General features: G+C 40.6%; 1 protein-coding gene across 5 annotated transcripts; it reads left to right on the plus strand.

Moving 5' to 3' along the window:
- Positions 1 to 27: 27 nt before the first annotated feature.
- Positions 28 to 14323, plus strand: HNRNPA2B1 (heterogeneous nuclear ribonucleoprotein A2/B1). Of its 5 annotated transcripts, XR_016442271.1 has the most exons (12): positions 28 to 160; positions 5261 to 5371; positions 5913 to 6059; positions 6882 to 7092; positions 7456 to 7557; positions 7638 to 7727; positions 8702 to 8764; positions 9765 to 9884; positions 10178 to 10300; positions 11712 to 11789; positions 13126 to 13257; positions 13979 to 14323. XR_016442271.1 is itself a non-coding variant. In XM_090046722.1 (11 exons), the coding sequence occupies exons 1-10, from the start codon at positions 131 to 133 to the stop codon at positions 11771 to 11773; spliced, it is 1059 nt and encodes a 352-aa protein (XP_089902848.1). In that variant the 5' UTR covers positions 28 to 130; the 3' UTR covers positions 11774 to 11789; positions 11944 to 12429. The 5 variants fall into 5 exon arrangements, 4 of the variants coding, with proteins under 4 accessions (XP_089902848.1, XP_089902849.1, XP_089902850.1 ...); XM_090046722.1 differs by lacking the exons at positions 13126 to 13257; positions 13979 to 14323 and adding an exon at positions 11944 to 12429; XM_090046723.1 differs by lacking the exons at positions 13126 to 13257; positions 13979 to 14323 and adding an exon at positions 11944 to 12429 and having other exon boundaries at positions 7638 to 7718.
- Positions 14324 to 17389: the final 3066 nt, after the last annotated feature.

The following is a 17389-nucleotide window of genomic DNA, read 5'->3' on the forward strand; positions in this document are numbered from 1 at the left end:
GAGCCGCTGCCTTCCCCTCCCCCCCAGTGCCGCGCGGTCGCCAGCGCAGCAGCGGGCCAAGACGTCTCTCCCACGGGAGCCCAGCGCAGCGCCGGGGACCCAACCTCGCCGCGCGCCCAGACGGAAGAAGATGCCTCGCGGGGACCGGGAGAGCGACTGGGTGAGTCGCTGATGGGGACGCAATATGGCGGCGGCTCCCTCAGCCCCGGCCGGGAGGGAGTGGGGCTGGGCCTGGGTGCACGAGGCCGAGGAACCGGGCGAGAAGGGCGCTAGGCGGGAAAGCCGTAAGGGACAAAATCTGGGCTTCGTGGCTCGCCGTGAGGCGGAGGGGAAATGGTCGGGGCGCGGGAGGTGGGGGGACGCGACGATTCGATTCCGAGCGGCTTCGGCCCTTCCCGGAAAGCTGGAAAAGGGAGCAGCGCCCCCCCCCCCCCCCGCGCTGAGCCGAGTCGCTTCGGCTCCGGTCGGCCACGCGGCGCCTCACGATTCCCTTTGCGGAAATGGCCGAAGCGGAGCGTAAGGGTACCGGGGCCCGGGCTCGCTCTTTCCGGAAAGAGCCGAACTTCCTCGGTTCCTCGGCTGTGGCCGCTTCGGCTTTTTCCGTCAGGCGCCGAAGCTGAGGAGCTCGACGAAGACGGGTGCTTCGGCTCATTCCGGAGGCGGCCATTGCTACTGGAGCCGCTGATTTTTTCTTTTTTTTTTCTTTTCTGCGGACAGTAAAACACAAAGGGGAGCTCGGTGCCGCGGCCCAGTTCCCCCCTCCCCCCCCCCCCGGGAGCCGCGCGCTTTAGGCAGGGCAGGCGCAAATTGGCGTGAGGTGAAAACAGGAGGGTAGCTACGAGCCCGAATTTCAAATTACGTAACGGCCGAGGCAGCCATTTCTGGGCCAGTCGTGTGCGTTTGCACCCGGGGCCGCCCGCACCATGAAGAATATGGTACGTGCCTGGCAGCGCTCAGGGCTCGGCCGCGGCGCCCCCACATCCCCTTCTCCCGCGCGCCGCTAGCGCCGCCCCAACGGCAGTTAAAGGAGAAAGGTTCTGGAAGCACCGGCGGTGGTTGGGGCTAGCGCGGGGAAGGGGGGGAAGCAGCAGCTTCGGCACCGGGGGGAGAGGGAAGAGTCAGTCACCGGGACCGTTGAACCTAACGGCAGTGGGGGGGGAGAGTCCGCGTGCCCCTGGTGCCGACCGGCTCCGGCTCTTAATGGCGGTAACGAGGCGGAGGGAGAAAATGGCGGCGCGCAGACTGGCTCGTGTGTGAGGAGGGCCCGGGGCTCCGCGCCAAGATGGGGAGGCGGGCCGTGAGCCAGGGCAGCGCCGCGGCCAAGTTGGTGAGAGGCGGCGCTGGGAGGAGGGGGGCTGCGGTTTCCTCCGCCGGCCGCGGACGCAGCCGAGTTGTGGGGGGAGGCGCGCGGCTCCTCCTCGAGGGAGGTTTTTCCCGTCCTGTCGCATCGCTTCCCCGGCAGGCGGTGGCTTGTGGGCGCCATTTTCCTTCTCCGCAGCCTAGCGGCCCCGGCTCAGGCTCCCGGCGTTGCCACATGGCGGCCACCTCGAGCCCGATGTACTCGGGTCCTGGAGGCAGCGCGCTCCGGCGCGGGGGTTAGGAGGCGCCGGCTTTGCCCGCGCAGCCGCGCATTGCCCCGAGCGGCCTCCGTGAGCCGCAGCTCCCGCCCCCGCGCCCTTTTTGGCGGGCGTTCAGCGCCGGGATGCGGAATCTTCTCTCCCCGCCCCTTAAATTTCTAGCCGCCATTTTTTGGTGGCTTTGCTCTTACAACAGTTGAGACGGATTTGTTTGTTTTTATCTCTGTGTGCTGTGTAATAGGGAGAACAAGGAGGCTCCTGGTAATTTGATAAGCTCTTACCTTGCTTAGGATCCAGATGCTCAGAGCTGGCTTTTCTGTTGGCATTTTGAAACAGTTTTTTTTCCCCCCATCCAGATTTCACAAACAAGCAAGTAAAAGTGAGGTGGAGACATACAAGCGTAAAACTCTGCAGTTTCCATTATAGTGGGTTAGTTTGATTCTGACTTGTAAGCTAACCTTTGCATTCCCTAAGACTCAGGAAATATAGTCTTAGTCCTAAGGCTCTGTCTTTGGTAGGGCAAAAACATATTTTAATTAATGTGTTAAACATCCCAGTGCATGCAGTGTACTTGGTGGTTATCCAGTAAAGGTAAAAATCCTCAGATGAACAAGAAGTAACACGCTTAGGCATAAGGCTGAGTAGCAAAGCACATTTGTAGGCTAACTAAATCAGGTGCACAAACTTTCACGAGCCTGTGCTTACCCCATGAAGTGATGTGAGCATGTGCATTTTTGAGTTGGTTACTCTACCCTGTATTTCTGCTTGACTTCAGAATGACTTGCCTGCCTATCTCCCTCTAACCACACATTGTCATCAGAGTTCACTTGTCATCAGACTGCTTGCCTGACACCTTACTTAAATGCATGTGTGTACACACGCACACGTGCTATAATATCTTAAACCGTAATGTGAACCATAATTTAATATGGAGATTAATTATAGTAGTCTTTTCCCTTGGTAATCCCAATGGCTGCCTGAAAGCTTGTCTTACATTCCCCTTCTCTCTCTTCCCCCTCCCCATATTATATAGTTGGTCCCAGTAAAAGACATGGTCAAAACTCTTGCCCCTCACATTTCTTAGACTAGTGGTTCTCAACCTTTTTAGATTCAGGGTACCCCTAGGTAAACTAAAAGCACCCTTGATGGACTCATGACACCCCTCAAAAAAATGTCAGCTCTATTTTTAAAGGCAGTAATATTCGCTACTTTTTTTGGTTACTGAAAAATATAGCAATTTTTTTTGTTGTGAAGAATTTGGAGAGATCACAACTATGGATTTCTATTTGAAATCTCTGGGTGTATTTTGTGACTCACGTTTGGAAACCTAACAGTGCTAACATTGTATGGTACCCTTGAAAGGATGTCAGGGCATGCCACGAGGCCACGTACTGTGGTTAAAAATTCTTTAGATCAGTGTTTCCCAACCGGTGGCACACCAGTGTGGAGCCACACCCCCGCCTGCTGATGCTGTGGACACAGATAGGGAGCATGGCTCTGGCCCAAAATGCCATCCGGCTGGCTGCACACCACTCCCTCTGCTCTGCATCCAGTGTGCTGCTGTGCTTTTTTATTTAGGTAAATGTGCTGTGTGGCAAAAAGGTTGGGGGATGCTGCCTTAGGCCATGTGGGGCTACATGCTCCAACCCTCCTTTCCTAGTTGTATTATTCCCATATGGCAATTGCTTATATTGGGGAAAGTAAATTTATTTGTAGTTGTCTTCTTGTAAGGAAGTTGTAGCCTACAAGCAAGCCTTACCAAGTGCTCTGCACCACTGATGATTCACAGGCTTGTTTGAGAACTAGTACTGTAATTTTATTCATTTCATTTTTTAAGTGATTTTAATAACTCTTTCTTGTAGGTATTGGTTAGAGTTGAAATTGCTATCTGTTTTTTGTTACAGTAACAAAATACCTATAGGATTATTCTGTTGGCATGCCAAGTTTTATTAGTACTTGCTTTAAATTTTCCTTTTCCTTTCTTCAGTTTCATTTAACATTTTGTGATGTGAAAGGATGGTTGGTGGAAAATTCATTAAAATCTATGTGTTTGCAATTATGCTGTAATAGTGCAGGTACTCTAGTTGACTGTTACTAGAATTAGGCATTTAGGTTTTCTTTTCCCAGTGGTTAATGCACTTGGCTTCTTTGGCTAATTTTCCCACTTTTCAAATGCAGAAAATGATGCTGATGTTCTATTAAACATTTTGAATCTTGATCAAAAAGCATAGTAAAAGATGTAGGTGGTACTGTTATTACACTGTTGGCAGATGCAATATTCATTTTTCTAGTTTTCTAGGGGTTTATTGGGGCCCATGTTTGTAATACATGATTCAGTTTTTTCAAATGTCTGAGTACTGTAAAGAAGTACAGGATAAGGCTGTAACTTAAAAAAATGAACAGTGCAATTTCTGCTATCTGAAATTAGTCTAGTCTTGGTTTGAAGTCATTATCAAAATGTTTCGGTATTACTTTCAGTGACCCTTTTTCCATGTCTCCCTCTAGTTGAAATCCTGCCTAGGCAGCATCAAAAAGCTTTTATTAGTCTGAATATTTTGTTGGAAAATAAGTTGAAGTGATTATCATTTTAAAGTAGGATACAAACACATTTATAGACAAAACTGGCAAGTGTCTTTTTAGACTAGGTTTGTTTGTTTTTTGCGTTTTTTTGGGGAGAATAGGAGGGAAACTTGCACCATTTCATTAGTGCTGGATTAGCCCTTCAGGTACTTTCCATAAGTAGGGACTTTGCAAAATTTAGGTGGCAGGACAGGTGATTTCAAGGTGCTGACTGCCATTTACATGGTCTTTGCATGGTGGGCTCCTCCTAAGTCCCTGATTGGCCAGGGAGCCCCACCCCCTCACTGCTGGTTGGTGGGTTGGGGAGGGCCACATGAAAGGCAGTCCTCTCGGCCAATCAGTGGCAGAGGGGATGACTGCTAGCTTGGCTGCAAGCCTTTTTGTTCCTGTGCCTCCCATTTCTTCCCCCTCTCCCAGTTGCCAGGGGCTGCAAGGTGGGGTGCCATCATTTTTTTTTTTTATTTATTTTTTAATTGGCAAGTCCCTGTTGTCCCCCCAGTGATTCTGCACAAAATTGCAGAAAATGCCATTTTTTGCAGTTTCTGTAGAATTTGCGATTTGAGTAGGTCCCATTCCATAAGTGCTAGCTTGATACTACATTTGAATGAATTGATAAAAGAAATAGCTTAATGGCTTGTAGTTGTGTTTGGAAACATGTCTTATCCATTGCTTTTTAATTAAAATGTGTGTTGGAACATTCAGCACAGACTTCGTGTTAATCTGATCTGGCAAAATAAACATTTTGCTTATTTTAATCTTGCATTTTTTTTATTTTGAAAAACAGTAATGTAGGAAGAACATTTAAGGGAGCCTCTTATGTAAGAACTCAAAATTAGTTTTGGGAAGTATTGGGAAGATGATAAATCTTAGAATGTTAATGATGAAGGTGAACTCATACTAGAGGAAACAACTTGAAAGATCGAATAAGCAGTACGGTATTTTAAAAAAATGCAAAACAAAATACAGCCTAAAGTTGAAAAAGAATGTTCATTGGAAGTTCTGAATTAGTCTGAGATGATTTAGTCTTACAATACTAGTTTAGTTTAACTACACTATAAGGAAAACTTGAAATGACATGAATATTATCTTGTTCTCCAAAATAGAGGGAAAAGGAACAGTTTCGCAAACTGTTCATTGGTGGCTTAAGCTTTGAAACAACAGAAGAAAGTCTGCGAAACTACTACGAACAATGGGGAAAGCTTACAGACTGTGTGGTAAGTTTTATGTATTAGTAATAGGCGAATAATACGGGCATTTTGTAAAAATGGTGTGTCCTGACCAAATTTCAAGAGCTGTAGACTTATTTTAGAGAGTTACGTTAAGTATTTCAGATTTGTCCTGCAGGTACGTGTTGTGGGCAGTACAGCTGACATGTGGCGGCAGTACTGCCTCTTAACTTTGTATTATGTGTGTTGAAGTGTAATAGGTTCTGTTTAATTGATAACATATATTCCTTTAATTTTTTTTATGAGGGCAAATGGAAGCAAGTGGAACAAGATCTTTAAAAAAAACTTACATTGGTGATGTACAGCTTAAGTATGTGAATGAGCCATTGATGGTAATTGAAACAGTCAGTTTTCATAATAAAGAGCAAGGTGTTGTTTTCTGTAGTGCAAAATTACATAACACATTTTTTATATAAATCAAGAAAAATCTACATTAGAAAAGATGTATAGACATGTTACTATCACATATTATACAAAAACTTGTTAGTGGAAAAGTAAAAAACAAAACAAAACTAACTGTCTTTAATAGGTGATGAGAGATCCGGCCAGCAAACGATCAAGGGGATTTGGTTTTGTAACATTCTCCTCAATGGCTGAAGTTGATGCAGCAATGGCTGCCAGGCCTCATACAATTGATGGAAGGGTGGTTGAACCTAAGCGAGCAGTGGCCAGAGAGGTAAGCAGAATCTTGGAGGCTTTTGCTATGTGGAAGTCTCTATCAACATTTTGGTTAGGGTATACTTATTTTTAAATTTAAGCATAGTAAACTCATAGACTTCTTGTAGTTGAAAAGCTATGGTTGAGTCTAGAGAAAATGTGACGTGCTTCTTAAATTTTTACTTGTTACACTGCTTTAAACTTCTTAAAGTACTATGTGCAGGTGTAGTTGTTGATTTTTATCAACATGAGTTAAAGACGTGCTTGAGAGGAGCCATTTCAAGTTAAGTGAATGCTCCTATAGTGAGGGTTTACAAATCAGATATATCCTCAGTGCTGACTCCTTTTGTTCAGAGTGGTATATTTTGGGGAGCTTCATATTTTGAAAATCAAAAGTGGGATCATGGCTTCCTTAAAGTCAGTACAGGTCAGATTCCAATAATCTTGGGTGATACATAAAACGTAAAAACCATGGTCTGAAAATAAAACAATGCAATCTATTTTAAAAGCATGCTTTCATTTGAAAAAATAATATCTTTGATTTAAAAAAAAGTGTTAGGGTAAAAATATGTCTTTTTTTTCCCCTAAGTTTGTCATGTCTCTTTAGATCTTTCACATAGCAAATGGAGGGATTACAAGCATTTAAAAAATAAGAAAACAAAAAAATCCCTAACCCTGGCAGTAATATTGCAGATGAGTGGTGAGATACCTAAAATACTGGTATTCACTTTTTAAAATTAATCAGACTTTAAATTGACTTCCAAACATTTGTAAAATGTACATGGTGTACAATTTCCTCTCTCATCTTTATCAATTTAAAAAAACTTGTAATACTTTCTAGGAATCTGGAAAACCTGGTGCCCATGTTACTGTGAAAAAACTTTTTGTTGGTGGAATTAAGGAAGATACTGAGGAACACCACCTTAGAGACTACTTTGAAGAGTATGGAAAAATTGACACTATTGAAATAATAACTGACAGACAGTCTGGTAAAAAGAGAGGCTTTGGCTTTGTTACATTTGATGACCATGATCCGGTGGATAAAATAGTTTGTAAGTATAGCTGTATTACAACTATATCACAGCTAGTGGTGCCTTTTGCGGTAAATATTTATGCAAGTTTGGGTTTCATAGTACTACTTAAATGTATAAAGGCTGTTGGGATGGAAGTGTTGGTTCAGGCCTCTGGTTAATAAGGGGAACGTTTTTGTATGTGTGTGTGTAATTTTTTTTTTTTAATCCTATTTTAAAAAAAAAAAAGTGTCCCTCTCTTCCTATCTTAAGTAATAGAAGAATATCTACAATCTGGGTTGGTTTGGTTGGTATTGGTATGAGAAGAAATGTTTGTATTTGGCTGTTTACCTTGTTTTTAACCCCAGAAGTACTGAGTGTATTTTTCATGTTTTGTGATCACAGTGCAGAAATACCACACCATCAATGGTCACAATGCAGAAGTAAGAAAAGCTTTATCTAGACAAGAAATGCAAGAAGTTCAAAATTCTAGGAGTGGGAGAGGAGGTATGGAGGTTTATTGTTTTATGATTTTTAGATCCTTTTTTCAGGAAGTGAATACTTAAGATAATTCAAAATCATTCTAGGTAACTTTGGCTTTGGTGATGCACGTGGAGGTGGTGGTAACTTTGGTCCAGGACCAGGAAGCAACTTCAGAGGGGGAGCTGGTAAGCCAGGCATGTTTGTATTTTTATTCCTTTTTCCTTCATATTTTGGGGGGGTTCAGATTACTAGTATTTTATTTTAAATGAAGAGTTTTGAAAAAAGACAAGGGAAGAAACCTAGTGTGTTTGGCATACTACAGAATTGCTAGGCAGAAACTAAAATGTGAGTGGTTAAGAAGAAGTAATAGTATACTGAACAGAGTCATTTTAACATTTGTCAGTGTTTTTCCACTTCTAGCTTATATAACTTAAAAGGACTTGCTCATTTTTAAATCAAACAGTTTAAAACAGTGGTCAATTTTTAAGGAAACATGGAAAGTACTATAATGTAGAATAAATTGTTGCAATAAGCTGGTATCCAGGAGACTTCTTGTCTTCTAAGCTTCCTTGTTGAAGTACAGAAACAACCTGGTATTTTAATACAAGAGAAGCAGAATATTTTAAGAAATTGATTGCATGTCCTGTTGCATACTAGTTCCATGTTCAGACTGTGTTAAAGTCTTTTGTATTCAGATTATCCAGAGTTTAATTTTTATGTATTTTTCAAACTTTTCATATTAACGTCTTAAGATAAGGCTATTTTTTAAGTTCAGGTTCAGTATGAGAGGTTAGCCCATAGTAATTTTATTTATTGGAAAAGATTAGTCAGAGGCTAACATCTTAAGTTTTTTGTGAAATATATTTTGGGCAAATAGTGATTTATAAATCGCTAATTTCCATGACCTGTGTTCAGGGTACTGTTCCCGCCCCCCCCCCCCCCAAAAGGGTCGATGGTCACTATTACCTTTATAATGTTTAGTTTTTGAAATGTTAGATGTACAACATTCATTGTAAATTTTCTAGGCAGATTAGAGAGAGAGAGAACCTGAAAGGTGTTCTTATATAAGGTCTTAGTTTAAAATTCTTTTGAGATGAACATTAAGTTTGTCAGTAAAAATAACTTGTGGTTTCCCCATAGAAGAACTAAAATGCCTTTTTCCCAACAGATGGATATGGAAGCGGCCGTGGATTTGGTGATGGATACAATGGATATGGTGGGGGACCAGGAGGTTAGTATAGTAGTTTTTTTGTTTTTATTTCCCATATTTGAAAAGCCTCTTGTGTGTGGTTTTTTTTTTTTTTTCTAATTGATTTAAGTAATATATGATGTCTCTTTTTACAGGGAATGTAGCTTCTGTCTCTTATTAATTCTTTCATACAGTTTGCCATATATGTTCTGGATATTTGTGTTTTTCCTCTCACTCCCTAAAAACTTGATTTCTGTTGAAAGCTCATTTTCTTTTTCAGTCCTGTTTTTGGTGCTAGATTAGATTAGATTATTTCAAGCTGCTTCACCTGTTTATCAAGCATCTGTGCTTGATGTTAATTTAATGCATGTGTACTCATGTTTTGCTTTTGTTAATGAATTTTTATGGTCATGGGTCCTGTTCCCTGTCCCCCCTGCTTGGAAGTATAACTTACTGTACAACTTGATGCATGGTTTAACAGAGTTTACCTGTTCTTCATCATCCTGGTATCTTATTTCTGTACCTCTGAACTGCATGCACAAAGTCCTCACCACTAGTAAAGTATCATTGCACTCTTGAATTTTTCTCTTCTATAATTAAGTTGTGTATTACTTCTATGATGCATACAGAGGGTATTTCAGAAAAATTGGTGACAAAAGTAATGACTTCCTGTAATTCCTGTAAATTTGGAATTAGCTGCAGCTAAATACCACTTAGTATAATTTACTCTTAAACATTCTATTTCCTGAAAAATGTGGCTTTTAATTTAACCTTTGTGCTGCTAAGCTTTGTTTTTTAGTCTGAGCAGACACTGGAGTCAGAGAAAACAGCTTGTTGCGGAGGGGAAGGTTGTTGCGGAGGGGGAGGGGTACAGAGATTTAAAATAAGATGTCAAGATTTCCTTTTTTGCCTTTTCCTTGGTAGAAAAAATACTTCATTGTCTTTGGAATTGGTTCTTAAATATTACCATTTGTCAGATCCTACAGTGTGTTGCTGACATTTATAATGTCAAGTTACTATTGAAAGGCTTGTTTTATAATAGGTGGCAATTTTGGAGGTAGTCCTGGTTATGGAGGAGGAAGAGGAGGGTATGGCGGAGGAGGACCTGGATATGGCAATCAGGGTGGGGGCTATGGAGGCGGTTATGACAACTATGGAGGAGGTAATTATATACTTTCATGAAAAAGTTAACTGAAAGTCTGGTTATGAATTGGTCTAGCATGACTGTTAACTCGAGAATACTTTTACACTGGCTTTTGTAAATTTTACCAAACTAATACACTGTTACTATAATTGACATAGAAGAAAATCCTCAAGCCTTTTTAAGTAGAACACTACATATCACTCAAGGTCACACCATTCTTCTATTTGTTTAAGCTTAGCCAGTTTTTTTTGTTATCGTGAGCACTGTATGTGATTCAGCTAAATCTTCTCTTCTCTTTTTTGTCAATATAGGCAATTACGGAAGTGGAAACTACAATGATTTTGGAAACTATAACCAACAGCCCTCAAACTATGGTCCAATGAAGAGTGGAAATTTTGGTGGTAGCAGGAACATGGGGGGACCATATGGTGGAGGTACTTGTATGTCCTGGATTGAAATGGGATCCAAACTTTTGGGGTTGTGACTTTTTTGTTTTTCCCAGGGACAAGAGGAAAGAGGAGTACTTGCTAACTGAAGACTACATGAAAGTTGTGTAGGCATAGTCAAAAAATTAATTTTTGCCCTGCAAATTTTTTCTTTAGTATGTTGCATTTGGACCATCTACAATAGCCATGCTTCCTCCCCACCCCCACCCCCCTTTTAAATCTTGGTCAACAGTTACGGACCCAAGTCAGAGAAGACATAAGTTGTGCGTTGTTGTTTAAGTAAGCCTCTTCCTTCTCTCCCCTTTTAGCCCCTCCCTCCCCCCATATTTGTAAGATAAGTGTTAATGAACAAATTTACATGCAACTCTCCACTAAACTCCAAATACCTCTCTTTTTTTCCCTCCCTTTCCAACTTCACCCTAGTGTAATTTTTTTCTGCCACTCTTTTGGTCAGTGCCTGCTTTATGCACCTCTGATTTAGTCTAGTGTTGCCCAGACTTCCAATAATGGGGGCATGCTTTCTGTGGATTAAAACTGGCAGCATACTTCATTCACTGGCAGGAACTAGTTCATGAGCCTGATCCCTCTGGGACTGGAGCCCCATCCAGCTTGTTTTTTCAGAGCATACCCTTTGAGAATCGCAGTGTTTTCTATGAGGTGCATCTCTACATTGCTTTCTGTTCAGCAGTTGCTGACCTACAATCCATTTGACAGGGGTGTGAAATTGATTTGGCCCCCCACAGATCAGATCCAGATTGCAAAGCTTTTCACAGGCTGGATAATCTATCTCTGGCAGCAGGGTGAGTGGCAGTGGCATGAAACCCCTGCAGCTGCTTGGAGTTGCTGTGTCAGCATATAGAGGCCGAATCCAGGGGGTTAATGACATCACTACTTACTCCCTTTTCACCTGCTACCGATTTTATTTGCCAGTAGTGACTGAAAACACTACTTTTGACAGTGGGTAGGGGCGAGAGTCCAGTGGCAGTGATGTTAGTCTCCTGGGTTTCAAAGTTGTGCAAAAATGGTGGCTCTAGCAGCTGCAGCAACAAGCCCTGCAGGCCACATCCCACCTACAGAGGTAGGCTGTTCAGCCTGTGAGAAGCCCAGTTGATCGTATGTTTGATGATCTTGCTGTAAAATAGTGGATGGACTATAAAATAGATGGACTGCTGTAGCGTGATACTCAAGATTGCTTAGATTAGGAGAGTTTGGTTTACTCTGGAGGTGAAAGAAATCTTTAGCTTCAAAACTTCATAAACTTGGGGTAGTAAAAAGACAGTGAAGGATTAGATTTTTTTTTTTTTTAATTGTGTGCAATACTTTGAATTAAATTGATCAGTCTTTAATTATACAGTGTGCAAGAATATGCCTGAGAGTGTTGTGTGTTCCTTAATTGTAGGAAATTATGGTCCAGGAGGAAGTGGGGGAAGTGGTGGATATGGAGGGAGGAGCCGTTATTGAGCTTTTGCAAATTTGGGTAAGTATCTTTGTAAGTGCTAAACTTGCAATGTTTCTTGAGACTTAGTTGCAGGAGTAAAAGCTTTTTAGGATCATATTATCTTTCCTTTAAAAATTGGTTAGATGGATAATATCATAACCTATTTTTTTACTCTTTACTTCTGTTGAAACAGGCTTCACTGTATAAATAGGAGAGGATGAGAGCCCAGAGGTAACAGAACAGCTTCAGGTTATCGAAATAACAATGTTAAGGAAACACTTATCTCAGTCATGCATAAATATGCAGTGATATGGCAGAAGACACCAGAGCAGATGCAGAGAGCCATTTTGTGAATGGATTGGATTATTTAATAACATTACCTTACTGTGGAGGAAGGATTGTAAAAATGCCTTTGAGACAGTTTCTTAGCTTTTTAATTGTTGTTTCTTTCTAGTGGTCTTTGTAAGAGTGTAGAAGCATTCCTTTGATAATGTTAAATTTGTAAGTTTCAGGTGACATGTGAAACCTTTTTTAAGATTTTTCTCAAAGTTTTGAAAAGCTATTAGCCAGGATCATGGTGTAATAAGACATAACGTTTTCCTTTTAAAAATTTAAGTGCGTGTGTAGAGTTAAGAAGCTGTTGTACATTTATGATTTAATAAAATAATTCTAAAGGAAATATTGTGTAATTATAGATTTTTTTTTTAATATTGTAAAATAAGGCAAGGAGTGGGTAGTATAAGGTCCCACCAATAATACAAATTATTGTTGTATATGTAAAATTAAATGCTGGTCAGAAAAAAAGTATGTTGTCTGTAAATTATCAGGTTTAAAATATCTAGATAACTTAAGGGATATCTCTGCAAGGAGAAACACCTTTTTAGATCTTTTAGATGCTGCTTCTTCAATGGCAAGGAAAGGAAATATCCCCAGCGAGGTACTCTTCCAGGGACACAGGTCTAGTACAAGAGAACTCTTGAAAACGTCACTAAATTCAGCCAGTCTTAAAAAGCTGCGCTGTATTTCTGCCAAGCTTTAACTACAGTAGTTTTATAAGGATGCCAACGAAGGCTGAGGGTGTAGAGCAAAATAGTTCTAAGCTTCAGTTAAACTTCTTTAGGTAAGATCTTATTTACTTTTCCTTTCTTAATGTTCCAAAAAAAAAACAAGAAACTAATACTATATGACAGTCTACTCTTTCAGTATAGTGGTTATCGTATGTAGTTTAACATAGCAATGAATTGAGTTAACCATTACCAACTGAAGAGAATTTTGTGAATCCTGTTTTTTCTTTCTTCTTGCATATTTAAATTTTGAAATAAAATTTTGTATTAATTTCAGCTACTTAACATATGTTTTTCCTACTGGAATCTAGCTTTGATATGAACCATGGACAAGCATAGACCGCTGCTACTGTACACTGCTACAGTTGAACAAAAGAGACTCGCAAGTGTCCATTAGTAAAGCTTTGCAAGGGTTCCACCCCTGGTGTTGGTAGTTTAAAATGGTAGGTCATAAGTTAATTAAATCATAACATTTTACTTTTGCACCCTGCAAACTGTTGTTTTTCTTGGGAGTCTTAAACATTTTGATGCTTCTAAGTCCAGTAATCTATATTAAAGATAATGCATTTCACTTTAAAGACTCCTGAGTAACATTGGATCGTTTACATATAAGAATGCTTTTTTAGTTTTTTGCCACTGAAATACATCTCAGAAGAATATGTCACCCATTCTTCTCTAACACTGCACAACAGTTCATGAAATTGGAAGCAAAAACTTCTTCATATGAAACTGCAGGTGGTATTTTACATGTACATAGTGTAATCGTCTAAATTGAAAACTTGGCCAGGATATAGGAGGCTTCCACGACTTCTGTATTTACAACTAGTAAATTTTTGTGACCAATTCTATGGCCCTTAACCTTGCTGAGTGTTGCCTTGCTGTTTAATCCATTGAACTCAGTGGAGTTCGATGTAAGAAAGGGTGGTGTAAATCTACCCCCCCTAGGTTTTTTTGCTCAAGGCTTTTTACTTATTTATTTATTTTTGGAAGTTTCACTGCCTGCAAAAGGCTGTGCCTTGAGGAACCTGGACTCGCCTATCCAAAGATCTCTTCCTAACAGGGATTTGTTTAATATTTTTTGCAATTGCTGACATTCCCCTGTAGGTAATATGGATAGACATATGTAATAAACATCTTCAGATACACTTTTTTTTTCTTTGGCAGGAAGGTGCCATGCTGCAGGTAACTAATGAAGAATTGGTCAACCACAGAATCGCTTCAAGAAATAAGAAATTGTTTCATCAGAAAATAGTTACTTTATGCTGGCTTCACTAAAAATAGAGGTTAAATGAATTTTGATTAAAACATTTCAATAGAGCTTCCTGTAAAGCTGGGTGCTTAAAAATTATAGTAATTAAAAACTGTCTGTAAATCTTCTGAATAAAACTCAAGTTGGTTAGGAAAAGCAAAATCACCAATGTTAAAAGGTAAACATTCTGTGAATAGAAACATTTTAAATACTTTTTATAATTTTCATAGCTTTTAAAATAAAGTATTTTTTATACCAAATTAGTTCTAGTGTAATGATTGATACGAGGTAATTTGTGTCTAATATTCATATAACATATACACACACAAGTTGGCCTTTTCAGAGCTTTTAATTTGAAGACGCATCTCCTTTTTAAAGTCACTTGAATCTTGGAAGTTGATTTGACACCCACACGCAAGCCATTTCAATCTTGAATTGTGTATGCACTTGTTCTATCCTGGGAAAAACAGTGCTACAAATACAAGAAGTTATTTTACAGTTGTTTTTTACCTTGGCTTTACCTTACATTTCTTCCTGTCATGCTGTCTTAAAACAATCTATAAAAAGTGTTAGTGTTTTAGTCTGTAAGATAAAACGTAATGTAAAAATGATACTCTACCAAAGTATGAAGTTTGCTTACAACAAGTTGTTTCCCATAGATGTATTCTCTGAAATATGTATGTGAGCTTGGGAAGCAGTCAACACTAGAACCTATCTTCAAAAAGACTTGTACCTTCTGTGTTTTAGACCAGGGGCTGACAATGCATGTGCCCTTGGGACATGCTGTATCCCCAGGGCATATAGCTGCTCTAAGCCACACAACCCCTGCACAGCATCTTTCTCAGCAGCCCTCTCTGCTCTGCAGTTACTGTGCTACAGCAGGGCCAAGCATCTGCAACTGGTATGCAGACAGCTTGAGTTTTGAGGAAGCCAGAGGAAGTGGGAAGATGTGTGATCCACTGCAGGGAACCAGGTCAGAAGCCTGTTTAGTCTTATGGGGACACAATTACTAGAGCTTGTGATGCATTCTGAACTTAGCTCCAGTTTGTAAGTGGTGTAATTTTTGTATGTCCATATTTGCACGCTTCCTTTGGGGGTGGTTATCCTACTGAGTGGGGGGATAACACTCGGGAAGGAATTATTTTCCTTTTTTTTTTAACAAAATAGTTTGGTATAATTTGGTACAACAATGCTTTAGCACTGTCTGGTTTTAATGAAGGTGGATGCATAATTATTTGTCCAATAGAACTACTCCATTTTCTATCCTGTGCACTGGGAGGGTACAGGTACATGGGGGAGTTTGTGTTTTTTACATTTTAGAAAACCTGGTCACAGTAGTGAATATAATGACATTTTAAGTCACCCTAATATGGGTTTTAGTCGTTTTAAATAAGGCTTTGATGTAGGATTGGTCATTGATTCAGTTTCTAAATAAACTTGTTTTTCTTTTCCATTCTTAATTATAATACAAAGTTACTTTACAGAATGCCCTTTCTAAAAAAGTTTTATATGATGTCAGTTAAGCATCTCAATGGGACAATAAAAGTGAGTACTAAAGCTGGCATTTTTACCTTACCTAGTGGTATAAGAATATGGTAAGTCAGCATTTCATGATAATTCACTAGAATCCTGCAAAATGGAGGACTGTCCAATAATGTAGTTAGAGCATCTCAATCTTAAGATCAGGAGCAAGTCTTTCTTGCTGCAAGCTTGGATGGAAGATAAATGTATTTTATATAACTATCTACACATTTTAATTGCTAAAGAACATTTTTTGTGTTCCGAATCTGATTCATTCAAGAACTAAATGTGACCTTACTTCCGGCAAACATCCTCTGCCCCTGCTTGGGGCTTCAGATACTTCTAAATCATTTGGCGGGCATCCTATGTACAGGCTCAAGTTTTTAAACAAAGCTTGGGGTTCAGAAGCCCCTGATCTTGGCTTGTTCTTGGCCAGATGGCCCCAGGAGCAAACTAGGGAGGAGTCTCACATTTCCATAAGGTTGGTGTATAGCCAGGATCCTCCCACTGGAAGCTGGCCGGTGGGAAGCTAATTATGGTTCTTGTTAGGGCATCTTGTTCACAAGTAGACAAGGGTGTGCAACCCTCTGCTACATAGTGATAATTGCATAACCTCAGGGTATTTCCCTTGCCAGGTAACCATCTACACTGTTTACTTGGTCTAGGCTGTTTAGGCTAGTTTGGGGTTGCTAATGGGTCTCTACCGTTCACTTAAGGTTGTGATACTGGCTAGCCTTGGGGATATGGGAAAGTTTTGTCCATAAAGAATGGGGAGGGGAAGTACTTGCCATACTGAAAGTATAATGGTTAATATGCACATTGGAACAGTGATGTCAGTGAGGGTGTTCACTCTGACTATAGAGACATCTATTATAAAGCTCAGTGAACTTGATCATTATTAGAAGAGGGAAAGACTACTTAAGACTAGATCAAGCTTGTAGGTTCTCCTTAAAGCTTAATTGAGTTTTAAAGTGTGTGAAAAAGAGTGCCTATACAAATAAGGCATATTGATTCTCAAGTGTTTTTGAACTCAGTTTGTGGCGTGCAGACAGGGATCCAGGCTTTCTGTTTTCCCATGGAAAAATGGGGAAAAACACAGATTTCCCCTTTTTATCAGAGAAAACACGGATTTCTCCTTTTAGCAGAGAAACCCACCACTTACCCAGTTTAGCAAGGAGCTCTGTGGGCTGGTTGAACTCCAGGTGGAGTTGGGGGGGCACTTCTGGGGGCAGGTGGGCATGAGGGCTGCAGAGCGCTTTTAAATTTTAATAATGGATTTGGGATGTTTTGTCAGAATTTGTGATCTATTTTTTGATCTGAGAGAACCAGGATCCCTGCATCATCACTCTACCCAACTTCAAAATGTCTTCAGGAAACATGAGAAGGGGTCTCAGTTTGATCCCTTGCTTTTACAGGCAACAACAACATAAAAGAATCCATAGAATCCCTTTTTGCAAAGATATCACATTTCTGTACTTACTGTTTCTGTAAGTAGAAGCTGGAAGTACAGAAGCAGAAGAACTCAGAGAGCCATAGATTGTAAAGGGCTGAAAAAGACCTCAGAAGATCATCAGGTTCAGCCCCCTGCACTAGGCAGGAAAGACAACGGGTCAGGTGACCCCAGCAAGGTGACTGTCCAGTCTCAAAGATTGGGAGCTTATTCTATAGTCTGAACACAGTAACTAAGAAGTTTTACCTGATGTTGAGCCTGAAACAGTCTTCCAGGAGTTTGTGACCGTTACTCCAAGTTTTCCCCAAGGGTGCCCTGGTGAAGAGTTGTTCACCAAGCCCTAGATGGTAGCAGC

Source organism: Crocodylus siamensis, chromosome 5 (genome assembly GCF_052110815.1).
Source record: "Crocodylus siamensis isolate JL-2025a chromosome 5, ASM5211081v1, whole genome shotgun sequence".
In the NCBI taxonomy this organism is placed as follows: Eukaryota; Metazoa; Chordata; order Crocodylia; family Crocodylidae; genus Crocodylus; species Crocodylus siamensis.